Here is a 27,072-nt window from a genome sequence, read left to right as displayed (position 1 = left end):
GAGATATTGTATGCAAAAGATAAAACATACTTGATTTGGTTTGTAAATTGATAAGTCTGCAAATTGAATTTATCATTCATTTTGAAAATTGTTTCGTTTGGGCTTGACATTATCAATGCTTTCATGATTGGTGTAACATTATCTATATTACACGAATTTAAAATATTAATTGATTCAAATTTAACTGCTAGTTCATAGAAAGAATATTTACTATTATCCAATATAGATCTGATACGTATTTGATAATATTCTTCACCATTTTGATTTGTTTGATCTGAAATTAAAACATTAATAAAATCTTCGATTGTTAAATCACACGATTTTCCTGAAAAAGCAAAAATATTCGAATATCTTTTATCGCCATTAATTATTGCTTGTATTAATGGTTTAGAAATTCCTGCTTTTGAGTATAATTCCTGGTCAAATGAAAAATTTTGTAAGAAACCTATAACCTGTGCATAAAATTTGGGGCGGGCAATTATAAATGCTTCTAAAAATTTAAGAATATATTGTTCCCCTAGACGATGGATTTTGATTTTAATTTGACTGAGATCTGTTTGCAAATATTTTTCACTTATAATCATATTTACCATTTCTGTAAAAGCTTCAGCGGATTTCTGAAATTTAGGTGTTGTTTCATATGTTTGAAGATACTTTACTTCATCGCTATTCGAGATAAAACGCTCTTTGAGTTCCTCCAAATAACAAATGATAGATTTATTTTCAAATCCAAATAATTTATGTCCAAAATTATATACATTCTTAATATTTCTGTTTAATTCTTTGATTTTTGAAACGATTTGTCCCCAAGGATATGATGGTGAATCTCCGACATATGCATTTGATAATGAATCCAAAACAGTGAATTTAGGTTTACCATCTTGATAAGTTATTTTATTTGTATACCATTCTTTTTGATAGGGTTTATTGGAAGAAATATATGGATAAATTGTTGAATCAGAATTTACACTATTACATCTAATAGAACCCAACTGAATTAAAATCAAATCATCCGAAACATTTAATGGCAGATGAAGATGGTTTAGCATTAAAAAAATTGCCACTTTTTTTAAAATTTCGGATTTTTAAGAGTATGTTGAAAATTAAACATACTCTTAATATATGTTAATAATTATCATTTGATAAAATTATTTAAATATAGGGTGTCCAAAGGTGTGTTTAGCACAAACCTGAATACTGCGAATAGAAATAAACAAGTTACATATATATAAAGTTTATTTAAATATAATCACCATTGGATTCAATCACGCGTTCGCAGCGATCGATCCAGGCTTGAAAGACACGCTTTAAATCATCATGAGAAAATTGCTCAAATTGCTCTCTTACAAAATTTTCAAGATCATCTGGACTCGCGAATTCGCGTCCTTCAGCTCTCTTTTTTAGCGTGCCGAATAAATAAAAGTCAGAGGGGGCAATATCAGGTGAATAAATTGGGTTTGGAACAACTTTGACATTGTTTTCCACCAAGTAATTCATTACCTTATGACTTTTGTGAACTCTTGAATTATCAAAATGAATTGCAAACTTTTGTTTTTGTTGTTTGGATTTCTCAAACTCATCAGAATTGATAATTTGAGTAAGAACATTGTCAATTAGATACTGAGCATTCATCGTATTAGGTTTTTGAAGAATATCAATTGCGATGATGCCATTCACGCCCCAAAAAACCGACAACATAATCATTGGTGTGTCAATTTTTTTCTTCGGGAATGTTTGCGGATTTTCATCCTTCGGGATCCACATGATTTTGGCTTCTGTTGCATATTGAAACCAAGACTCGTCCCCTGTTACTAAAAAGCGAAACTTCTTGGATTGATACGCACCCAATATAGAGAGGAGCTCTTTCGAAGATTGGACTCTAGATTTTTTTTGAACTGAATTAAGGTTGTGCGGAACCCAACGTGTATACGCTAGTTTGTAGTTCAAATAATTGTGCAGATAATAACTGACTGTTGTACGTGGTATCTTTGTCATCTCCTCTATCCTTCTGAGTGATGCTCTTGGGTCTTCATCTAGCGCTTGAAGAATTGCTTTGATTTTTCTTTGATCCGGCGATTTTTTGTCAATTTTTATGATGGGCGCCTTTTTGTTCATGAAGTGATACATCCTAACATGATACGTTACAGTGGAATAGCTAGGAGCATCCATACCGAAGCATTTTACCAATGTCTCGTAGATTTTTTTACAGTCTTTGCATTTTTTTGCAAGAGCGAGGATGTTTTCTTTATGATTCATTAAAAAAATGAAAAAAATCCCGCCAAAATTTCCCGCGAAACCGCCTCTTGTCTCAAAATTCATTTTATATCCCGGCATGGCGCCAAAATACAACATACTCATCATATACATATATTCATATTTTTTATTATATATTTATAATCAGCATATATCTCCTTTAATAGTCTCATATAGAGCGCTGTGCTAAACGCACCTTTGGACACCCTATAGTAATCAAAATATTGTTATAAATATTAATGGAGTTGAAAAATTATGATCATAAAAGTAAGATGTTAGCATCTAGCCTCAGTAGATACTAAGTCATATCAGAATAGACACATATTCATCCTCAATTGACTCTTACTCATCTTCAATTGGTTCTCACAAATAATCAATTGATCCTTACTACTGATCAATTGATTCTCACAAATAATCAATTGATTCGCATTAATTATCAATAGATTCTCACTAAGAATCAATTGATTCTCAGTCACCCTAAATTGATTCTCACTACTTATTAATTGATTCTTACTCATCCTTAATTGATTCTCGCTAAGAATCAAGTGATTCTCACTCTTCCTCAATTTCTTCTTAGTATTATTCAATTGATTCTCACTGATGTTCAGTTGAATCTCACTAATAATCAAATGATTCTCACTCATCCTCAATTGATTGTCACTTATTCACAATTTATTCTTAAACAACCTTAATTAACTCCCAGTATTCTTCAATTGATTCTCACTAATTATAATTTGATTCTCAGTCATCCTCAATTTATTCTAACTCAATAAGAATATGAATATGAATTTGTGATAATTAAAATATATTGATATGAATTTGTGAGAGTGTCTTTAATAAAGAAAAATTTGTCAAAGAACAATAATGTCAAATTGGGTGGGAGCATATAGTAATGAAATATTTATTGATAAATATTAATGTCATAATAATTGAGAGCATGTTGTAATGAAAAATTAATTGATAAATAATAATATTAAATAGGGTGATTGCATTGATCAATACATATATATGAATGAATTTCGATGTCAAACCGTCAGTCATATTGTTAGTCAAAACGTCAGTTATATTCTCATTCATACACTCACTCAAACCGTCAGTCATATTGTCACTCAAACTGTCAGCCATATTGTCACTCAAACTGTCAGCCAATTGTCAGCTAAACTCTAAGTCATATTCTAACTAAAGCCGTCACTCATATTGTCAGTCAAAACGTCAGTCATGTTGTCACTCAAACTATCAGTCTTATTCTCACTAAAACCATCAGTCATACACTCTCTTAAACTATGAGTCATATTGTCACCCAAACTCTCAGTCATATTCTAAATAAAACCGTAAGTCATAGAGGCTGTCAAACCGTCAGTCATATTGTCAGTCAAACCGTCAGTCATATTGTCAGTCAAACTGTCAGTCTTACTCTCAATAAAAAACTAATTCATAGTGTCTGTCAAATCAACAATCATATTGTCACTCAAACTATCAGTCTTATTCTCACTCAAACCGTCAGTCATATTGTCAGTCAAACTGTCAGTCATTCACTCACTCAAATCAACAGTCATATTGTCACCCAAACTGTCAGTCTTATTCTCACCCAAACCGACAGTCATATATTCATTCAAATTAGCAGTCATATTGTCACCCAAACTGTCAGTCTTATTCTCACTAAAACCATCAGTCATACACTCTCTTAAACTATGAGTCATATTGTCACCCAAACTCTCAGTTATATTCTAAATAAAACCGTAAGTCATAGAGGCTGTCAAACCGTCAGTCATATTCTAACTAAAAAGCTAATTCATAGTGTCTGTCAAACCGAAGTCATACACTCACTCAAATCAACAGTCATATTGTCACCCAAACTGTCAGTCTTATTCTAACTAAAACCATCAGTCATACACTCTCTTAAACTATGAGTCATATTGTCACCCAAACTCTCAATCATACACTCACTCAAATCAACAGTCATATTGTCTGTCAAACCACAGTCATATTATCAGTCAAACTATCAGTCATATTCTAACTAAAACTGTAAGTCATCGTGTGTGTCAAACAGTCAGTCATATTGTCAGTCAAACTTTCAGTCATACACTCACTCAAATCAACAGTCATATTGTCATTCAAACTATCAGTCTTATTCTCACTAAAACCGTAATTCATATTTTCACTCAAACCGTCAGTCATATTGTCATTAAAACGGTCAGTCATACACTCACTCAAATCAACAGTCATATTGTCAGTCAAACTATCAGTCTTATCCTAACTAAAAAGCTAATTCATAGTGTCTGTCAAACCACAGTCATATTGTCAGTCAAACTATCAGTCATATTCTAACTAAAACTGTAAGTCATCGTGTGTGTCAAACAGTCAGTCATATTGTCAGTCAAACTTTCAGTCATACACTCACTCAAATCAACAGTCATATTGTCAGTCAAACTATCAGTCTTATCCTAACTAAAAAGCTAATTCATAGTGTCTGTCAAACCGTCAGTCATATTGTCAGTCAAACTATCAGTCTTATTCTCACTAAAACCATCAGTCATACACTCTCTTAAACTATGAGTCATATTGTCACCCAAACTCTCAATCATACACTCACTCAAATCAACAGTCATATTGTCAGTCAAACCGTCAGTTATATTGTCACTCAAACTGTCAGTCTTATTCTAACTAAAAAGCTAATTCATAGTGTGTGTTAAACTGTCAGTCATATTGTCACTCAAACTGTCAGTCATATTCTAACTAAAACCGTAAGTCATAGTGTGTGTCAAACCGTCAGTCATATTGTCAGTCAAACTGTCAGTCATTCACTCACTCAAATCAACAGTCATATTGTCACCCAAACTGTCAGTCTTATTCTCACTAAAACCATCAGTCATACACTCTCTTAAACTATGAGTCATATTGTCACCCAAACTCTCAATCATACACTCACTCAAATCAACAGTCATATTGTCAGTCAAACCGTCAGTTATATTGTCACTCAAACTGTCAGTCTTATTCTAACTAAAAAGCTAATTCATAGTGTGTGTTAAACTGTCAGTCATATTGTCACTCAAACTGTAGTTCATACTATCACCCAAACTGTTGTTCATACTGTCACTCAAACTCTAAGTCATATTGTCAGTCAAACTGTGAGTCATATTCTCTCTCAAACCTTGAGTTATACTGACAACCAAACCCTCATTCAAAATGTCACTCAAACTGTCAGTTATATTCCTAGACACATTCAAACTTTCAGGCATATTGTCAGCCAGATACTCAGTTATAGAGTCACTTTTTTGTCATTAATGAATTCAGTTATAGATTCAAACATACATTCGGTCCAATATTGGATCATGCAGTTAATTCTACATTTTTTTTAACTTGTAAGTCATTATTTATGAAAATATTTAAAATAGTGTAATTGCACAATGATGTGCAGTATTATCTTTAATATTAATATTGTAATATGATATTAGATTTTATCATATGAGATATTAATATTGATTTATGGATCACTGCACAATGATGTGCAGTATTATCTTTAATATTAATATTGTAATATGCAATGTTATATTCTAATTTGAATGTTCCTTTTTAACCTCATGATTTCTTCTCACTGATCTGCCTTTTTATGCAGCATTTTGTATTTAATCTCTCTTATCCTTTAGATTCTCTATGCTTTCCATCTTTCTAAACCAGATTCCATTGTTAATTCTTAAATTAACACAAATCTTAAATTTCATATTAGTCATTGATCTGAAGTTATTGAAACATCTGACGTCTTTAGATTATCTAGGGCTGTACAAGATTTAAAAAAACATTGCCGGGTTACCGTAGAGGCCTAAAAAAATCGCGCCTCGGCGGCAAGCCGCCTCGGCATTAAGAATGCGCATCTAAATTTTTATATGTCCTTCTTCCTTTTATTTTTCCCTTCCCTTCCTTTTCTTTTTCTTTTTTTCCCTCCTCTTGCTCTCATTTACCTTTTTTTCCCTTTTCTCATCATTTTTCAAAATTTAAAATTTTTATCAAAAATCTTGCCTATAAAAGCAGATTATGGAACCTTTTAATGCCTCTTAATCAATATTATACAGCATAAAGCATATTAAATGAAAGTAATTACGTATAAATTTATTTTATTATCTTATTTATTAATTCTTTAGCATGTATTGTTTAATATTAACTTTTCTGTACATTAAATATGATATCTCCAAAGTATGAATGCCTTGTAACGAAACGAAAACTTAATTTTATGTTGAATATTTGTCACAAACATTAGATTATTAAAATATATGTTGGATATCCCTTAGTATGAGACTTCATGACTCTTGTTGTCTAACGTGAGCTTTGGATTGCAAGCTTGCTACAGCACATAAGTATTCTGTGGTTAAAAAAACCACATGAGCTTTAAAAACTATAAAACCAAAAATAATTGTTATAATTTAAATGAAGAAGTAATTTAAAACGATTTTATTTATGATCAAATTTTATATATTTTTTGGATCAAATCCATTTTAATAGAATTTATATACTATTCATCTATTAGTAAACACTACCGTATATTATTTTTAAGCTATCTTATTTTTTGAAATTTTATTCAAATCTTTGGTCGCAAGAAGAATTGCATGATAAATAAAAAATTTAATTAAAGTCAATTTTATTTTCATATTCAAATGGACTGAGTGTTAACATTTAACATTTTTTGCTAATTGTCGTCAAAAATTAGGCGTAAAGCAAAAATTGATATTTCATATGGTTTTATGATAGATAAGCATTATATTCCCACTCATTATATTCGTAAATTTTGAGGTTTATCCTTCGCTTTTAAGATCATTGAATTTGATTTTTATATAAAATAGTTATATATTAGAAAATAATATGAGTTTATGTGATATTATTTTTCAGAAGATTTCATTCTATATGCCTATGAAAAGTACTCTCAAAACTAACTTTTTCCTAATTATAATTAAATCTAGAATATTGTATTATGCTTAGTATTATTTCATTTTTCTCATTCAATTTAGAATTTACAAATGTCAAAAAATTGAGAGCTGTCACTTTTGATGAATTTCTGTTTATTACAGCATTGTTATTAATAATGAAAAATAAAGCTTATTTCAATGAAAATTGTTCTGCAAATTTATTTCACTTTTGACCTCACTTTTTCCGTAATTCAATTTTTTACTTTTAATATTTTAGATCTTCATAATATCATTTGAAAAATTAACCATATAAAAAAATCAAGTTATCAATTCACTTTTTCCGTAATTCAAAAATCAAAAATATAAATAATATATCTTTTTATCAAATATTATTATTATATTCTATGAAAAATGAGGTCCGGAAATTTTGCGGATTCCCGTAACTCAATTTTACGGAAAAAGTGCAGTAAACTATTCAAAATACGGAAAAATTGGTGTAAACTAATGATTTTACGGTAAAATCACGGAAAGTCCCGGAAGAATATATGTGCCTATATGAAATTATACAAAAATGAATCAAACGCATTTTAAAAGATTGTTCTTGTATTATAAATGCTATTCGCAGATTTATTAGTTGAAGAAAATTACCAAATTTTTGCCGATTTACAAAAAATGATTTACAAAGCATATTTTTATAAGGCTTTAAAAATCTTTAAAATGTGACCGGTGACGGAAATCCATGGTAACCAACCGCGGTTCCCGTTTGGAATGCCATAAGATTATCTTATCTAATATTAAAATGATTGATCTATTTACATTTTTAAAATAGTCCTAAAAAGTCTCAATATTTATAAAAGCATAATAAAATTAAATTTTTTAATATCATTTTGTAAATTATTCGTTTACTTTATGGCATAGTCTTGAAAAAGTATCAAAAAACATTATCTTAATGGTCTCTAAAGAGGTTAAGTAGCATACACACAGATATGCTAATGTGGTAAAAAGAGATTTATTGCAAAAAGTCCAAAATAGTATATTTATTATCAAGATTCGCGTGGAAACGTACGAGTTTGAGACGAATAACTAACATTCTTAAACATTTAGTAATACTCTGATAAGTACAAGTCCTTAGATGCGACATATGGCTTCTTTTGTTCTAACTTACCAAATTCAAGAACTCAAGTTGGCAGTAACTCTGTACTAAACATACTCTAAGAGCTTGTCATTATTCCGTGTATGACAAATCATACTTTAATGTTTTACTCGTTGAATAAAGAATGCTTGATTTTGAAATCGAATGTTTTTGCTTAAATAGTTCCAGATTCTTGAACTAGGGATGAAATTAGAGGACACGTCTTTGCTGGTTAGTCGCGTGCTTGATGACAATATGCTACAATTATAATAAACGTACAAAAGGGACGAAAATTGAGAGCTTGTAACTTTCAACCCAATTTTTTTTGATTGGTATTGCTAATTCAATCATTTTTCTTATTCATATGCTATTTTGGTATGATTTACACCATATACAAACCGAATAACATAGTTCTCTTTGGAATCAATTGATTCAATCAAATTTTGCATCAATATAAACACACATGCTAAAACAGCAATTAAAATAATTGTTTTGGCATCCAAACCTTTCTTAAATTCATAAACAATTTCAATGTTAATAAATGTTTCTTTTGTAATAAACACACATGCTAAAACAGCAATTAAAATAATTGTTTTGGCATCCAAACCTTTCTTAAATTCATAAACAATTTCAATGTTAATAAATGTTTCTTTTGTAATAATTGTTGACGAAAATGTCCAAATTAATGTTTGATCATTATTGTTGATTGTTGTTTCAGTTAATGTTTCTAAAAATGTATCAATAAATATAATTGTTTGTGTAACAGTAACTGTTGATGAATATGAAATATCACCATCATAACCCGATTTTACAGATTGACCAACAACTTTTGATGGTGATTCTTCAATTGTTGGTGTTGGAGATGGAATTGTATTTGATGTTTTTGTAGCTGGAGTTGAAAACTTACTTGTTGTTGGAAATGTTACATATGATTCAGTTGTTGGTTGTGGAAGTTTAGTAATTGGTGTTGCAACATAAGTATATGATGAAGGATTAGGAACTGAACTTGTTTGTTCATCATTTTGAATATTACTTATTCTTGCATAATTTACGATTTTTGCAGGAGATATTGATGATAAACCAGATGATGGACAATCTGCTTTGTTTCCTGGTAGATAATGCATATCTAATACGGTGTTAGTGTTTTCTCTGTTGACATGAGCATATGAATCTTCGAAATTGGGACCAACAAAGGCATCATTATATGAATTCCATTTACAACTAAGGTCAAACATTAAATGATGGCCGGGTCTTTGCACTTTTCTGCAAGATTTGTTCCGCGATAGGCTTGATTGTCTCGAAAACATGTATTTTGAGTATATAAACTTGCTGTAGTTTCATTAGATTTAGATCCCTGGAAATAAATCGCAGCTCCACCTCTTCCTCTGAAATGATAAGAATAATCTTCTAAATATTTTTTGTTGTTTGTTGCATCATAATACTTTGCAGTGTCTTGCTTAGAATTTACAATTTTTCCGACTGTATTTGTATCGAATTTCGAATCAAAAATAGAAATTTTTGTCATTTCGGAAAAAATTGCGCCACCACGTAGCTTGGCATCATTTGCCATAAAACCACAGTTATCAATGTAACAATCTTTAAGAAGTAAGCATGCTATCGCTCCTCCGTCGTCTCCTGCTGTATTGTTTTCGAAATTGCTATCAAATATGTAAATTTGAAAGTTGGGATCATTTAGTTTTTCCATATTATCAACGTATATTGCACCGCCTGCGAAATACGCTGTGTTATTGGTAAATTTTGCCCTTTTAATTATGGTGTCGCAACAGGATAAGGCCAATGCTCCTCCAACTGGAGAGCTATTATCGGAAAATTTACATTCTTTTGCATCATCTGAAGACTTTATGTCAACAGTTGATGATGCAGCAAAGATTGCTCCGCCGGCTTCAGGAATATCATCTCTTTGGAACGATGCTAATGACAAGAATGAAGAATCAATAATTCTAAGTGAACAGGAATAGAATGGAGAAATTGAAGTTTCCGAAAATTCTTTTGCGTCGATTGGATGATCTGCATTGTTTCCTGAGTCAAAGTCGGTGTTATTAAAAAGCTGGCTGTTATTATTGAAGCTTGGAGCTAAAATACCTAATAAGTAGATAATATTCATAAAATTATAGTGGCTGGTTACTTTCAGAAGTTTACGTATTCAGATTTCACTTCATTCAATAACACATATTGTGTCAAGTATTGTATGATGCATTTCTTGATATTTTATTCCATTTCAAAGCATTGAATTTTTTTTTGGATGAATAACAAAAAACATAAATTGAATAGGGTTATGTATGCTTATTATATTTAATTGATGCAAAAAATCAATTATATTGAAAAAAAAATTCTGATAATTCAATTCTTCGTTATCAAAATTTAATTTTTATAATATTACATTAGATTGTTTGCCATTATGAAAAAACAAAAATTTTCCCATTCCATTCAATAAAAATATCATTCAATTTTTTGAACTCATAGTTTTTTTGCAACAAACAATATACACATTTGTGTGTTCATTAATTTTATGAATTTATCGATTTGGATTTTATGAATTCATAAAAAAACGAGAAAATTAAAAATATTTCATATTTAAAGAATTTTAACTGAGTTATTGATATGCGATAATTAAGAAAATATTTTCTGCGACGATATCGAATTTATACCATTTATGCAATTTTGATCACGTTTATGAATTTACCAATATATTCAACTCATAAATATTTAATAAAATTGAATTTTGACAATAATTTATCGAAAGAATTTTTGAAAAATCAACGTTTGAGCATTTATACTTGCAATATTAAATAGCAATTTCGTGTGGATTCATATATTATATTAGTTAGATGATTTATCATCATGCACTTTAGTTTTAAGGTTAAAATAAAAGTGACATTTCATTTCACTTTTATATATTTATTAGTATTCTTTGATATGTTCAATATTCAATCGATAAAAATTGAATTGAATGAGGTTAATACATTTCAAAAAAATTAATTGAGAATCGTTTTGGCCTTTCATCAATCAAAAAAATATAACTGAAATTTGATGGGATCTGGAGCAAGCCAAGTTGTACATAGTGATGCAATAGTTTCTGCAGGGTATTCTTCATTATGCAATACTAACAACTCAGGAATCGATTTCTTTGAAAAAGATGAACAAATCAAAGTAAATTCCCTTGCAAAAACTCCTTTTCACGCAACATGGTACAATATATCTACATTGAGTCAGATGCTATCTCCACGACAAGGAATGGCTTACGGATTTCATTCTGAAACTGAAAAAATCCTTTTCGCTTTTGGCCAAAAAGAAAATCTAGATTATGCATCAGATCTTGTATGTTACGATGTAAAAACAAATGAAATGTCAATTTTAATACAAAATCTTGGAGAAGGAAGGACCAATTCCTCTGGAATCATGATTGGTGATTATTTTTTTATTTTTGGCGGAAACAATAGCTTCCATTATTACAATGACCTTTACAGATTCAATGTTACTACGTTGCAAGTTGAATTTGTCACTGGAATTGGTAAATCTCCCTCTCCAAGATCAAATTCTATCATGGGAACATTTGATGACAGTATATATATTTGGGGTGGTGAATTACCAAATGGAGAAACCGATTCAAACGTCTATATATTCAATATTAAGAACAATTCATGGTCATCAGTGAATTCTGAAGTAAAACCAAGGGCAGCGGCCAGTTATACGCAAATGAAAAACAAAATCTATATATACGGATCATCAGACAATGAAGGAATGCTAATATTAGATATGCAAACAGTTGATTTCGAAATAATTAAGAACCATGGTCAATTTCCATTACCAGATATCAAATACCCAGGCTTAGTTAGTGTATTTCCAAACTACATACTATGTTTTGGAGGCACAAGTACAAATAAAACAACACATTTGTTTGCATTCGACGTAAATAGGAAATATTGGTTCATTTTTCATACAAAACCTAAAGAAGGTGAAGAAAACAAAGGAAAAATAAATGAAAATGGCTTTTTCAAGGTTCCTAGACAATTTTCTTTTGCTTCTGTTTATGATGAAAAGAGAAAAATGATTTTGTATACTTTGTCCGACCAATTTACTTCGTTAGGAGTATTTGATCTCTCAAAAGCTCTTTCAAAACTTAATCTTGGCGAAGATTTACTTTCCATGTTATAATTTTTGTTTGTTTGAATGTAAAATATGCTTTAATATTCTATTATATAGTAGGTTTTTGAATATATCTAGCTTTATTTAACAAATTACCCAAAATCAATTTTATTGATTTATTTTTCAGTCATAACTCATACCATATATCTATTTTCTATCAAATTGTTAATATTTATCTTATAATACCTTTTTTATACGCTAATGAATATAAAATCTTATATATGAACTTGTTTTTAGCATTCTTCCAAGAAATTACGAAATTTCATCTAAGTTAAAGCATATAGGAGATAAATAAACCTGTCATTTTTTATTATGAATCAAAATGATTTTTCTTTTAAAGTCCAAGAGGAATTAAATTCAAAAGGAATTTTCAATTATTTTCGAGCACAATATATTTCCAATGTCTGTAATGAAATTACTAATAACCACGAGTTCATTTTTAAAAATCTTCAACCAAAAGTTAAAAACATGAAGTCATCAGCATGGAATACTGCATACAATTGCATATTTAGTATTTTGCAAGAGTATAAAATGAAAGAAACTCTAAAAACGATTCAGGACGAACTTAATTCTCTAAATATTTCAATAAATCCAACAGAATCTCCACTAAACATTGATGACATTACTAATACAGATAGAGCAAAGAAATCTTCAGAAGAAAAAATTATCAATTTTTATGAAAATGCTAAAATTGATCTTATTATTAAATCGAACACAAACAACTTACATCGGAATTCAATTATGTCCAATGGTTTTACTGGGGAAACCGATATTCAAAATTCATCATTAGGAATTAATAAGAAAAATGACAATACATTAGAAAAAGCATCCAACATTTCATTAGGGAATCAACCTGAAAACGACCAACTACAAAATTTCAAAGATACATTTCAACAATCGGAATCAAACGGCGAACAAGACGAAACTTCTACAAATACAAGTAAACAAATTAATGATAAAGATGATATTCAAGAAATTTCGGATCAAACAAATCAAAATAATCAAGAAATTGAAAATCAAAACGAACAAGTCATTCCAGATAATGAAAATAGAAGCGGAAAATCAAATGGAAAAGACAATACAAATAACACACAAAGTCGTCCCAATAATCAAACTTCAGAACAAAATACGAAAAATTTAAGTACAGAATCCCCTTTAGAAACAGATAAAACTCCTGACAATAACACAGAAAATCAAGAAACCAACAAAATATCAGATAACTCAGATATAGTTTCTGATATCGAAGAGATCAACAAACCAGATCAAGAAAAATCCAATGGAAATGAAAATGTACATACTGGATTTTCAGACAGCTTTTCAGATATAGATGTTGGCGATATTAATATTGATGATATCCAATTTGATGTAAATATGAACGACTCTGATTAATCAAATGCTGAAGTAGGTCAATAATAGTTTGAACATTTACATTAAAAAAATCACTATTTCAATTTTTTGACAAATTTAATAAGTATTTATTTTGTTATTGTTATTTAAAGAGAAATTAAAAGAAAATATGTTTGTAAATAACGTCACTTTTTTCCATAACTTTCAAAATTATTTATACAATATTTTATTAAAAACAGTTTATTATATTATTTTCTAATGGGCATTTTGTAATGTTTTAAATTATGTTTAACAACATTTTATCATCATAAATTCAATCCCATTGAAAGGGAGAAATGGTGTCACTTTTTACAGATGTTTTACATTGAATCTTACTACCGTTACAACAAAAGACATCGTAAGAAGATACAATAGTTAACATATCATGATAATCATTACTTTATTCATTGAATACAAAGATATTGATCAACAATATTATTCAAATGACGGAAAAACTCTTACAAAAGTTACAGATCCATATCCAAACCTCAGAATATCTGCTAAATGCGAAATTATTCAAGAAAAATGCTTTTACGATCTTCATTCATTGGAATACTTTACATTTGAAGAAAATCCTAACTTAACAGTAATTGGATGTCAAAGTTTTTATTACTGCATTAATCTTAAAATTATTGATTTATCTTTGTGCAGAAAACTTAAAATAATTTCTAATAATGCATTTTTTAATTGCAATCAAGTTTCTGAAATTAATTTACCTCACGAACTTCATGAAATACAAGACGTTGCTTTTTACAGTTGTAGCAACATACAAAATATTATAATTCCAGCATCTGTTGAATTAATAGGTAAATATGCATTCCATTCTAGCTCTCAACTGAAAGATGTCATTTTTGAGGGAGATTCGAAATTGACATCACTAGAAAGTGGTGTATTTGCTTTCACTAGTATTACTTCCTTTCATATCTCAGAAAAAATTACAAAAATAAGTGGATTTGCGTTTTCTGATTCTCAATTAACAAATCTTACCATTAATGAAAAGAATAAGCATTTAAAACTTGAAAATAACACTGTATTTTCCGTAAACAAAAGTATTTTGTATTTTATTTGCAACAAATCTGACACATATGAAATTCCAGATTATATTACAACTTTAGGAAACGAACTATTTTATTACTCCAAATTAAAATCAATAACAATTCCTCCTGCAGTCACAACTATAGGAAATAATTGCTTTTCATCCACAAAAATTACTTCTATATCAAATATTGGTGATAAGGCTTTTTCTTTATGTTCCAATTTACTCAATATTACATTTTTGAGTTCTTTAGAGATTGGCAATAATTTATTTGATGACTGTCCAAATCTTGAACTTGTTATTTTTCCTAATAACCCTATGATTGTTAATTCACATTCCTTTAGCTCTGATACTTCTCCAAAATTAAGAATGTCATTTACTGACAAAACGTTATTTTCACAAAGTTCAATTCAAAGAAACACAAACATATCTATTTTTTATCTGACTGAACCAAATCTTATAATTGACACCAATTGTTTAGTAATGAATTTTGATCAAACAGAAATTTATGAATTTTGGGGATATAACTTCTCAAATGGAATTACAATTCATAAAAATGTTAATACAATTCTTGAAAGTGCATTTGAAAATTCGGAAATATCTTATATATGTCTTGAATTAGATTCACAACTAGCTGTTATTCAGAAATTTGCATTTAGAAATTGTAGACAATTGTGTTCATTTAATTCTTCTTTGGCAAATTTAAGAACATTAGGATATTCAGCATTTAAAGATTGCATAAATTTGAAAGCATTGAGTTTTGGATCTCCTGATTTAGTTGTTATGAATAATGCATTTGAAAATTGTATTAATTTAGAAAGTATAAGTAGTATGACTAACATTCAAGATAAATGTTTTTCATGATGTTCAAACCTATCAACTATTTCAATTATGGAAGTAACAACATTAATTGGAATTAGATCATTTGAGAATTGTAATTCATTATATAAAATTACTATTCCATCAAGTGTTAAAACTATTTCAGAATATGCATTTATTAACTGTAACAATCTTAGATCAATAACATTTTCACAAGAAAATTCTCTTTCAAAAATATCAATCAATTCAATTTCAGGATGTGAATCTCTTAAAAGTATAAGTAATTTCGAATCAGATAAATACAAATGCATTGATAATACTATTTATTATAAAAATAATACTAAATTAGATCTTATTTATCATTTGAGTAAATCAATCGACAAAGTTCTACTTATCAACTGTGATGTTATTTGTCGATATTCATTTAATCACAGCAACAACATTGTCAACATCAGTCTTTCATCAAACAGTGTTTCATTAATTGAATCATATTCATTCAATGAGTGCAAAAACCTAAAATACATTAACTTTCCTCTTTCAGTTGAAACTGTTTCGACACTTGCATTCAACAATTGCAAATCTATTCGATGTCCTTTGATTATTGAGAACAAAACTGTCGACTATCTTAAAATGATTGTGAAAGCAGGAATTCCTCCAAAACTTATTATTTCTTGTCGAGTTGTTCATGGAACTAATAATATCAAGTTATTGAAACAAATATGTAATACTTCACCAAATCCCTATTGGAGACATCTTTCTAAATAAAAATTTTATTCATATTTTCTATTAACATTTTTTCATCTTGCATACAAGTGCTCTTATAATCAATATGAGCTCATATATGAACTTCATAGGCAAAGGATAGACTATTAAATCATTAGTCGATATATAGATACATTCCTCATGTATGAAAAGAAGTTTTCTAAAAAATAATTTTTTTTGTATTCAAAATAGACTTTTAGCTATAGGGTGTCCAAAGGTGTGTTTAGCACAAACCTGAATACTGCGAATAGAAATAAACAAGTTACATATATATAAAGTTTATTTAAATATAATCACCATTGGATTCAATCACGCGTTCGCAGCGATCGATCCAGGCTTGAAAGACACGCTTTAAATCATCATGAGAAAATTGCTCAAATTGCTCTCTTACAAAATTTTCAAGATCATCTGGACTCGCGAATTCGCGTCCTTCAGCTCTCTTTTTTAGCGTGCCGAATAAATAAAAGTCAGAGGGGGCAATATCAGGTGAATAAATTGGGTTTGGAACAACTTTGACATTGTTTTCCACCAAGTAATTCATTACCTTATGACTTTTGTGAACTCTTGAATTATCAAAATGAATTGCAAACTTTTGTTTTTGTTGTTTGGATTTCTCAAACTCATCAGAATTGATAATTTGAGTAAGAACATTGTCAATTAGATACTGAGCATTCCTCGTATTAGGTTTTTGAAGAATATCAATTGCGATGATGCCATTCACGCCCAAAAAACCGACAACATCATCATTGGTGTGTCAATTTTTTTCTTCGGGAATGTTTGCGGATTTTCATCCTTCGGGATCCACATGATTTTGGCTTCTGTTGCATATTGAAAAAGACTCGTCCCCTGTTACTAAAAAGCGAAACTTCTTGGATTGATACGCACCCAATATAGAGAGGAGCTCTTTCGAAGATTGGACTCTAGATTTTTTTTGAACTGAATTAAGGTTGTGCGGAACCCAACGTGTATACGCTAGTTTGTTGTTCAAATAATTGTGCAGATAATAACTGACTGTTGTACGTGGTATCTTTGTCATCTCCTCTATCCTTCTGAGTGATGCTCTTGGGTCTTCATCTAGCGCTTGAAGAATTGCTTTGATTTTTCTTTGATCCGGCGATTTTTTGTCAATTTTTATGATGGGCGCCTTTTTGTTCATGAAGTGATACATCCTAACATGATACGTTACAGTGGAATAGCTAGGAGCATCCATACCGAAGCATTTTACCAATGTCTCGTAGATTTTTTTACAGTCTTTGCATTTTTTTGCAAGAGCGAGGATGTTTTCTTTATGATTCATTAAAAAATGAAAAAAATCCCGCCAAAATTTCCCGCGAAACCGCCTCTTGTCTCAAAATTCATTTTATATCCCGGCATGGCGCCAAAATACAACATACTCATCATATACATATATTCATATTTTTTATTATATATTTATAATCAGCATATATCTCCTTTAATAGTCTCATATAGAGCGCTGTGCTAAACGCACCTTTGGACACCCTATATTAAGGTCGATGAAAAAATGAGCGTTTTTAAAATACCGCCGTTTGAGAGGAAAATTGAGAGCCCCGATGTATACTTTTTGACATTGTCAAAAACTTTGAAAGAACCAAAAAAATTTTAGTTTCAGAAAGTTTACAAATGTATACTTTCTGACAAACAGACTCTCAGAAAGTACTCAAACTGCGGTTTTTAATTTCCGCACTTTTTTTGGCGACCTTATATTTGATAATATTGTTAATTGGGTTGCCAATTGAGTCTTATAAGCGCACTTCAAATATAATGTTTCGTTAGATTTGTTCTGATTTCAACATCTGTGCTTTATTGATGTTTTTCTTGCATATGCCATAAAACTAGATGCAAAAGTATGCGAATAGGTCATTTGGTCAAAAGTTATGAGCGCTTAAAAATTATAACCACATCTAAAATTTACTTTATAAATTCACTGCTATTTATAAATAGGTCTAATCGCCTTTTAATTGAGGCAAGATATATCTATAGATTGAACGCAATCACATTATTTTTTAATGATTAATTCGATGTCCTCTTCTTATTGATAACAAAACTGTCGACTATCTTAAAATTATTATTCAATGTAGAGTTGTTAACGAAACTAACAAACTTCAATCTATCAAACAAATCTATGCTAACACGCCTGATATTTTCTGGCAATATCTTTTTAAATAAAAATTCTTTACTAATTTTACAGAAGCCACTTGATTTTTAAGTGAAAATAAACATAAAACTTCAATAGTAAAAGATAATCTAATAATGAATAGAGAAAACTTAATAATAAACCTTGAGATCTTGGTCATTTTTATTGATCACAGAACTTTACCATCATGATTGATATGAGACTTCTTCTTAAAAATAAATTTATCTTTTTTATTTATTTCAGGAGCTAAATTAGATTAAATGGGGTAATCGAGATTATGCTTGTCACTTTTTTCATTTTTATGTATAATTTCATTAATTCTCACTACCATTACAAAAAAAGTCATCGTAAGAAGAAACAATAGATAATTCATCATGATACTTATTGTTTTATTTATTAAATACAAAGATATTGATAGCGAATGTTATTCAGAAGACGGAAAAACTCTTACAAAAGTTACAGATCCATATCCAAACCTCAGAATATCTGCGCAATGCGAAATCATTGAAGAAAAATGCTTTTACGAGCTTAAATCATTGGAATATTTTACATTTGAAGAAAATCCTAACTTAACAGTAGTAGGGAAAGAAAGTTTTTCTCGATGCAATAATATTAAAATTATTGATTTATCTTTCTGCAACAAACTTACAAAAATTTCAGAAAGTGCATTTTCTGGTTGCTCTAATGTAGCAGAATTAATTTTACCTAAAGGACTTCTTGAAATACTGCTATCTGCTTTTCATAATATTGAGCACATAACAAACGTAACAATTCCAGCATCTGTAGAGATAATAGGTCGAGCTGCATTTAGTTTTTGTCATTCTCTAAAAAATGTTATTTTTGAAGAAGGATCAAATTTAACTTCTTTAGAATATGAAGTTTTTACTAATACTCAAATCACTTCTTTTCGAATTCCAGAAAAAGTAACAAAAGTCAATGGCTGGGCATTCGATAATTCCGAATTAACAAATCTAACGGTTGATGATAAGAATGAGCATATAAAAATTGAAAACAATATTGTTTTTTCAAAGGACAAAAAAGTTTTGTTTTTTATTTGGAATAAATCCGAAACATTTGAAATTCCAGATTGCGTTACAACTTTAGGGGATCTACTATTTTTCAATTCCAAATTAAAGTCAATAACAATTCCCGAATCTGTCATTACTATAGAAGATTACTGTTTTGGAAGTACAAAACTTACATCAATTATAATTCCAGAAAATGTAAAAAAGATCCGGGATTGTGCTTTTAGTCACTGCTATGAACTGATAAATATTACATTTAAAGGTTCATTTGAAATTGGTAATTCTATTTTTTCTTGGTGTACTAATCTTGAACATGTTATTTTTCCTAATACATCCATGATTATTGACTCACGTTCTTTATGCAATCATGATACTCCCAAATTAACAATTTCATTCACAAACAAAACTTTATTTTCTTTTGGCTCGATTTCAAGTATCAAAAATATTTCAGTTTCATATCTTACTGAACCATATTTGATAATTGATACGTATTCTATAGTAATGAATTATGATAGAACAGAAATATATGAATGTTGGGGATATAACTACGGAAATAGCGTTACTATGATCCCTGAAACAGTAGAAACTATTCGAGTAAGTGCATTCGAAAATTCAACAATTTCATTTTTAATGTTTAGTTCAAATTCAAAATTGTCTGTGATCCAGAGTTATGCTTTTAGAAATTGTTCCAAATTATCAGGATTTAATATTTATTTAACAAAATTAGAAAAAATAGGAAACTCAGCATTTAAGGGTGCACCCGTATGTACGTTTATTTGAGAGGAGGAGGATTACCCTCTCAATTTTGAGGGATTCGTTAGTTTATTTTCTCGATGAATATGCAATAAAATTTGATTTTTACCTTATCAATATACTTCATATAATATACACATGTTCATGTAAAAACTTTTTTCCAAAATCCTCAGGAATTAAGGGATTTTTGAATTTTAAGAATTTTTTTCGAATTTTTTCGAAAAAAAAATATTTTCAGAACAGCCTTAACGGCTAAGATTTAGGAACAATGTTAAGTATCAAAAAGAAAGGAGGTCTGATATAGACAACATATATCGTTGAAGGTTGAAAAAATCTCTAATATTTGAGCCCAAAATTTCAAATTTTAATTTTTTGAAAAAAGAGGCCACCCGTATGTACGTTTATTTGAGAGGAGGAGGATTATATTTTTGAAAGGGTGAAACATTATGAATATGTTAATTATATAATAATATGTATTATTATAAAAAAGAAAAATAAAGCACGTTAAAATTTTTCTTTCTTGATTTTTTACAAAATCTACTTAGAATTATGCAAAATATGACTAAATAATTATAAATTTCAAGTTAAATTTTAATTTTGATAAATAATTTAAATTTCAAAATATCAAGTTCAGTTCGACTATGTATGTAGTAATTCCTCAATAAAGTGCCAAAACCCTATTAAAATATATGAACATTTTCAACATTTTAATGTTTTTATTTAAAAATTTGATGGAATATGAGCTTCAAACAATTATTATGTAAATAAAAATAATTAAATATATGTATTTATTCGTATTACAACCGTAGTAAGTCGATTCTTCCTTTCTTCTACTGAGTTTTGAATTTGATTTCGAATTGTAAAGAGATTGTTCGAACTTGAACTATAATATTCCTATTTCTGTTAAATATATTGGTGATGGAGCTTTCAAGAACTGTATTTCAATGAAAAAAGTTCCAAGTTCAGTTGAACACTTTGGAAATTTTTCATTTTATGGATCGAATATTGAAAGGTCATTATTAATTAATAGTAATGCTAATTATATCGGAGCAAATTTGTTTTCAAATACTCCCTTGAAAATTGTATATTATTGTGGTGAAAAAGATTTCACGAAATTTCCACCAGCATTTAATCCTGAAACAAATGTTGTTGTGACTTATTATTATGATTATAGCACATTCTGTGGTGTTGATGCTTATCATATGCCTTCTAATACATGTAGAGATATTATGCAAACAAGTATTTATGGGATCAATGTTTTAAATAACAAACTGTATGATAAGACAATGGTTGGTGGAAGTTTGGCGATATTTGTTGTTTATAATCTTGGATTCTAAATTTGTTTTTTGTTTTTGTCTAGTAAATATGAAATCTATTCTTAATTAGTTATTTTGTTTTTGAAACTGGCATAATATGAAGATTGTGATTGTGTAACTTTTAAGAAACAGATAAAGAATAATATCATGGCAGAAGTATCTCTCCTGATCTCTATGGTATATATTTTATTATTATTGTTTGAATTACAAATATTTTCATGTATAATTATACAAGTATTTTACGTTTCCAACTTTAGAAATTTATGGAAAAGCATGTGTAAACAATGAAAAAGTATGTTTAATCATAGTGAGAAGCAATGTTCAACACTTATCAACAAGAATAAACTCCTTGAAAATTTTAGTATAAACGAAACACGATAAGGTTAAGGATGCCATATCATGTTATAGTATTGCTATATACAATATTTATCCCTATCCAAATTCTCATTGTGACTTTGTATCTCTTCCCATCTATTTGGATATGATGTAAACTATTCAAAATTTGGATAGTGATACATTTTGTCTCGGTGTTTAAAAAAAATTGGTTGTTAATGAAACATATGGAAATGGAAAAAAAATTCTTTTATCTGTCATTAATGCAACAGACTTTGTTCTTAAAGTTGATTGTGAAGTTATATATGGTGTTTCACAAGAGGAAGTTTGTGCGGAATATGCATTTCAAGGAAGTCGAAACACTTTATCATCTATTATGTTTCCAGAAGGATCCAAACTTAAAACAATCAACGATTATGCATTTGCACAATGCAAAAAGCTATCATCTGTTGACTTTTCCAACTGTAACTATTTAACAAGTATTGGAATCAAAGCATTTTATGAATGTAGCATTCTATCCAATGTTGTACTTCCTACAAACTTAGAAATAATTTCAAGTAATTGTTTTGGATATTGTGATATTAGATCAATAAATATTCCAGATAACGTCAAAGAATCGAAGATTGGTTGTTTCCTGTATAATTTTAATCTATTTAAAGTAACAATAACAGATAATTCAATGTTGACAAGAATTGAACCATATTCCATGAGTGGATCTATTATTGAAACAATATTTTTTCCAAAAACACTTTCTGATTTTGCAGCAAATGCATTGGAAATTTTCACACTTAAAACAATATATATGAATCCATCAAATCCGACATATTCTGTATTGGATTGCGTCTTATATAATCATGAAAAGACAATGCTTGTTCGATTTCCTGGAGGCCACAGTAAATATTTTGAAATTCCAGATACAGTGACAACAATTGAATATTGTGCTTTCATTTCATCTTTGGTTGAAGAAATTAAATTTTCTCCAAATATAAATTCAATATGGGGATGGGCTTTTTGTTCTACAAATTTGAAAACATTAACGATACCTGATTCTGTTAAAAACATTGGTGATGGAGCTTTTTCTACTTGTAGATATTTAACTGAAGTGATATTTGGTTCAGGTTTGACATATATACCTGGTAATTGTTTTAAAGAAACAAATTTGTCAAAAGTAATAATTCCTAAGAATATTACATTAATTGGAGATTATGCGTTTTCCGATTGTCCAAATCTGAAAGAAGTTGTATTACCTTCGACAATAACAAATCTTGGAGGTTCGTGTTTCCCAACAAATGTAAATATTTCTTTCCCGAGTGATGCGAAACTATCTCTTGATGATCAGCAAATTCTTTACGATCTCGACAAAATTGTTTTAATCATGTGTCTTAAGAAGAGTTCATCATACATCATTCCAGAAACAGTTTCTACTATCAGAGCATCCGCATTCAAAGACATGACAGACCTAACTAAGATTGAATTTCGCTCAGGCACAACACTGAAAACTATCGAGTCCAATGCATTCTTCGGCTGCATTAAACTATCATCAATTGAGATTCCTAACTCAGTTACATCATTCGGTGAGAAATCATTCTATCACTGTGTCCAGATCAAGTCAGTCTTCTTCGGCAGCAAACTAACTAAGATATCAACACGATGTTTTGAAGGTTGTACATCTCTTGACACAGTCAGCTTCAGTCAATGTAACAGTCCTTGCACTATCGACTCATATGCATTCAGTGGATGCACATCTCTGAGAACACTCACACTTAGTGAAAATATTTCTAGCATCGACATGTACTGCTTCAGCAACTGTGCATCTCTTGAAAGAGTCAACATTCCATCGACACTGAAATACATTGGTATATACGCATTCTCTAACAGTATCATCACACAAGTCACATTTTCATCACCAAGCCAAATGGTCAATCTTAGCAAGTACTCATTCAGTCAGTGCATACATCTTCGTGATATTGTTGGCATCCCAGAAACTATCGAGAACATCGAATCTAACTGCTTCGAGTCAACACAGATCACATCATTTGATGTTCCTATCTCAACTACATCCATCGGCAACTATGCATTCCGAGGGTGCTCCGAGATGACGGTCTTCAGAATTCCATCACGCTGCTTGCTTCAAACTATCGGTAACTACATCTTCGACGGCTGCGTCTCTCTGAGCAAGATCGAATGTCCAGACAGTGACTTCTTCGTCATCGACAACGGTGCTCTGTTCAACAAGAACAGGAGCAACTTGATCTGCTTCCCACCTGCATCTTCAATCACGTTCTTCTGTTTCTCACAGAACGTGCGGAGTGTCTCATCTAGTGCATTCTACGGCTGCAAGAGCCTTGTTGGCATCATGATCCCAGATGACTCTATCACTACCATTGGTCACTCAGCGTTTGCATACTGCACATCTCTCAAGTACATCAACATCCCTCTTTGTGTCAAGAGCATCGACCAGAATGTTTTCACAGGGTGCAACAGCCTTCACTGCGGTGTTGTTGTCCAGAACACTAGTATTTCATTCCGCTACTCTCTCGTCACGAACAGCGGTCTTAGTCTCACATCGATGAAAGACTGTGGTCTTATCACATGCAAACATGTGAATTACCAAACACCTGTTTCGAATTCTTATCTATATGTATTTATTTTAATGTAAATCTTAATCTATAACTATTACATATTTTCAATATAACAGTATTTTTATGATTTATTGAATCTGATTTAAATCTTAAAAATCTTTAATTAATTGTAATTCACTTTTTATCAAATATAACAAAATCAATCTCAATCATTCTAAATAATATTTATTGATTAACAAGCAACGCTCTGCACAAGCATACGACATGCACAAATATAATGAGTTAGAGTTTTTATTGCACCTCATTTATGCCTATTTCTTACTTGTAATGTAAACATCTCAAAATATGAAGATGCAAAAAAGACGATAAAATTTTTTATGGATTTTTTCCCCCCAACAAAATTCCATTTTAAATGGTGTTGGTTCAACTAAATAACCATAAATTAAAAAGGATAAATAACTATCAAGCTCATGATAGAGTAATATTCGGAATCAACAATGTTGAAATATCACTTTCAAAATCTTTCGCAATTGCGATTTCAGAATATTTTTATTCGCAATATCTATTAGATAAACGAATTGAAAAAATTCAAATTTATGTAGAAATCAGATCCAATGATACATATAATACATTAAAAGATATATTTGAATATCAAAAAGACGAAATTGAATGTGACGAAGTAATTCTGAAAGATCTGTTTAATATTGGAAGAGTTCTTGGAGTTCAAAAATTAATTAAATTATATAAAAGGAATTTCATTGATCCAATGACAGAAATAGATAAAGATCATTGCATTCAATTACTAGAATTTTATTTTGAAACATCAGAAAATGAAAAAATAATAGAATCCACAGAGTTTATATCATCACATTTCTATGAAATAGACACAAATAAACTCAAATTGATTTCACAAAAACTTGGAATTGATATTCTTCAAAGAATATTATGCAGTGATAAACTTGAAATTGAAGATGAAGATTCGCTTGCTGATTTCATCATTTCTCTTGTAAGAGAAGATAGAGTTTTCTCTCCATTATTTAAAAATATCTGTTTAGAGTTTTGCAAAGAAACAACAATCAATGAAATCATAGATACAGCAGACGAAAATAACTTCCATGATGTTATAAAATCTTTTGCAGACTCATTATTAAGAAGAAAAGACTCCCAACCTCGAGCATGTAAACATGTCATAGAATACTTCAAAAGTGGTAACGTTGAAATGTCGGCGTCATCAATATTATTTGATGGATCACTTGGTTATATAAATTCATATACTAATACAACCCAATTTGCAGCACAGAATAAACCTTATCAATGGGTTCAATGGAGAATTAAAGAAAATTATTCAATTTAGCCAACTGAATACATTGTTAGGTCTGCTCCAATTAATACTGATGTATGTCGCCTTCAAACATGGAAAGTTGAAGGAACTACAATTAAAGGAGAAAATAAAGTAATCCATGAAGTAATGAAATCCACACTAAATCAAGGAGAAATTCGCAAATATCAACTTAATACGCAAGACAAATTTGTTTCATTTAAATTGATTCAGACAGGTAAAACAGCTAAGAATACAGACTTTTTGAACCTTGATGTTTTTGATTTTTCAGGCAAAATATTTAATAATTAAATAAAGCATGATGTCAAGATTTGTTACTAAAAAATAGCTAAACAAAATCTATTTGTAGTCAGATATATGATGTAATATGAAGATGTTCATGCAAAACTAAAAAATTAATTTTTAATCATTCAAAATTCTTAATTTCATACCATTATTCAAATTGAAAAACAGTTTTACTCATTCAATTTACATCATAATACTCTAATTAATGAGTCATATTGTAAATTTTGTAAAGCTCACAATCTGATCTTATAAATTATGATTTCTATAAACCAGATTTTTATTTGAGTCAACTTTAATATATATATAAACATCCAATATGCTTATGATTTTTCTTCTAGATTACGTGTTTTACAATGAGTGCAAAAACGCCCAATAACAATTATTTAATTTAAAAAAAATTATTAAAAGTGCCCCTAGGCCCCTATGACATGGCTTTCAATTCAGATGTTTAAGGTTAATTTTCAATTATGCTTCACGCAATTTGTCAAAAATTAGAATTAAAGTCAGATGGGCGTAAGTGCAGCCTTAAAATGATAATATGATATTCAGATTTTTTACTGTTTGGAATTTTTTTAGATTTCCATCTGTTTCTTCCCAAAAATTCCAATCTCCAAAACGTGATTAAGATTTTAGAAATGTTTTAAATAGATATAAATTAAAATATTAACAAAATGTTATTCACATTGGTGATATGTTTGTGCAGAGCGTTGCTTGTTAATCAATAAATATTATTTAGAATGATTGAGATTGATTTTGTTATATTTGATAAAAAGTGAATTACAATTAATTAAAGATTTTTAAGATTTAAATCAGATTCAATAAATCATAAAA

At 29.6% G+C, this 27,072-nt stretch overlaps 9 protein-coding genes and 1 pseudogene across 10 annotated transcripts, besides 6 other annotated features; 6 read left to right on the top strand and 4 right to left on the bottom strand.

Annotated features, from left to right (window-relative positions):
* Positions 1–1,159: 1,159 nt before the first annotated feature.
* Positions 1,160–2,463: a mobile genetic element.
* On the bottom strand, positions 1,240–2,367 carry TVAGG3_0716560 (Mariner transposase; the record flags this gene model as incomplete). Its single annotated transcript, XM_051243971.1, has 1 exon — positions 1,240–2,367. One exon carries the CDS (start codon positions 2,365–2,367, stop codon positions 1,240–1,242), a length of 1,128 nt encoding a protein of 375 aa, XP_051090558.1.
* A 3,560-nt stretch (positions 2,464–6,023) lies between the features above and the next one.
* Positions 6,024–6,217: a mobile genetic element.
* A 1,056-nt stretch (positions 6,218–7,273) lies between these two features.
* Positions 7,274–7,310: a mobile genetic element.
* Positions 7,311–8,639: 1,329 nt separating this feature from the next.
* On the bottom strand, positions 8,640–9,518 carry TVAGG3_0716520 (uncharacterized protein; the record flags this gene model as incomplete). Its single annotated transcript, XM_001316639.1, has 1 exon — positions 8,640–9,518. The coding sequence occupies one exon, from the start codon at positions 9,516–9,518 to the stop codon at positions 8,640–8,642; it is 879 nt and encodes a 292-aa protein (XP_001316674.1).
* TVAGG3_0716510 (pectin lyase-like family) lies at positions 9,518–10,408 on the bottom strand (the record flags this gene model as incomplete). The annotated part of the gene is made up of 1 exon (XM_001316640.2): positions 9,518–10,408. One exon carries the CDS (start codon positions 10,406–10,408, stop codon positions 9,518–9,520), a length of 891 nt encoding a protein of 296 aa, XP_001316675.1.
* Positions 10,409–11,229: 821 nt separating this feature from the next.
* TVAGG3_0716500 (nitrile biosynthetic process) lies at positions 11,230–12,481 on the top strand (the record flags this gene model as incomplete). The annotated part of the gene is made up of 1 exon (XM_001316641.1): positions 11,335–12,459. One exon carries the CDS (start codon positions 11,335–11,337, stop codon positions 12,457–12,459), a length of 1,125 nt encoding a protein of 374 aa, XP_001316676.1.
* Positions 12,482–12,762: 281 nt separating this feature from the next.
* TVAGG3_0716490 (uncharacterized protein) lies at positions 12,763–13,980 on the top strand (the record flags this gene model as incomplete). The annotated part of the gene is made up of 1 exon (XM_001316642.1): positions 12,763–13,839. One exon carries the CDS (start codon positions 12,763–12,765, stop codon positions 13,837–13,839), a length of 1,077 nt encoding a protein of 358 aa, XP_001316677.1.
* Positions 13,981–14,155: 175 nt separating this feature from the next.
* On the top strand, positions 14,156–16,440 carry TVAGG3_0716480 (ribonuclease inhibitor domain-containing protein; the record flags this gene model as incomplete). The annotated part of the gene is made up of 1 exon (XM_001316643.2): positions 14,222–15,736. One exon carries the CDS (start codon positions 14,222–14,224, stop codon positions 15,734–15,736), a length of 1,515 nt encoding a protein of 504 aa, XP_001316678.1.
* A 216-nt stretch (positions 16,441–16,656) lies between these two features.
* Positions 16,657–17,956: a mobile genetic element.
* On the bottom strand, positions 16,737–17,860 carry TVAGG3_0716470 (annotated as a pseudogene). The gene has a single exon. A coding segment is annotated over exon 1 (1,124 nt).
* A 1,026-nt stretch (positions 17,957–18,982) lies between the features above and the next one.
* Positions 18,983–20,413, top strand: TVAGG3_0716450 (ribonuclease inhibitor domain-containing protein; the record flags this gene model as incomplete). The annotated part of the gene is made up of 1 exon (XM_001316644.1): positions 18,983–20,413. One exon carries the CDS (start codon positions 18,983–18,985, stop codon positions 20,411–20,413), a length of 1,431 nt encoding a protein of 476 aa, XP_001316679.1.
* Positions 20,386–21,256: a mobile genetic element.
* A 962-nt stretch (positions 21,257–22,218) lies between these two features.
* Positions 22,219–24,711, top strand: TVAGG3_0716430 (regulation of response to stimulus; the record flags this gene model as incomplete). Its single annotated transcript, XM_001316645.2, has 1 exon — positions 22,412–24,694. The coding sequence occupies one exon, from the start codon at positions 22,412–22,414 to the stop codon at positions 24,692–24,694; it is 2,283 nt and encodes a 760-aa protein (XP_001316680.1).
* A 318-nt stretch (positions 24,712–25,029) lies between these two features.
* On the top strand, positions 25,030–25,971 carry TVAGG3_0716420 (spectrin binding; the record flags this gene model as incomplete). The annotated part of the gene is made up of 1 exon (XM_001316646.1): positions 25,030–25,971. One exon carries the CDS (start codon positions 25,030–25,032, stop codon positions 25,969–25,971), a length of 942 nt encoding a protein of 313 aa, XP_001316681.1.
* A 677-nt stretch (positions 25,972–26,648) lies between these two features.
* Positions 26,649–26,766: a mobile genetic element.
* Positions 26,767–27,072: the final 306 nt, after the last annotated feature.

Source organism: Trichomonas vaginalis, chromosome III, assembly GCF_026262505.1.
Source record: "Trichomonas vaginalis G3 chromosome III, whole genome shotgun sequence".
NCBI classification, from domain to species: Eukaryota; Parabasalia; order Trichomonadida; family Trichomonadidae; genus Trichomonas; species Trichomonas vaginalis.
The sequence above is the reverse complement of the archived record's forward strand: the minus strand, read 5'-3'. Positions and strand labels throughout refer to the sequence as shown.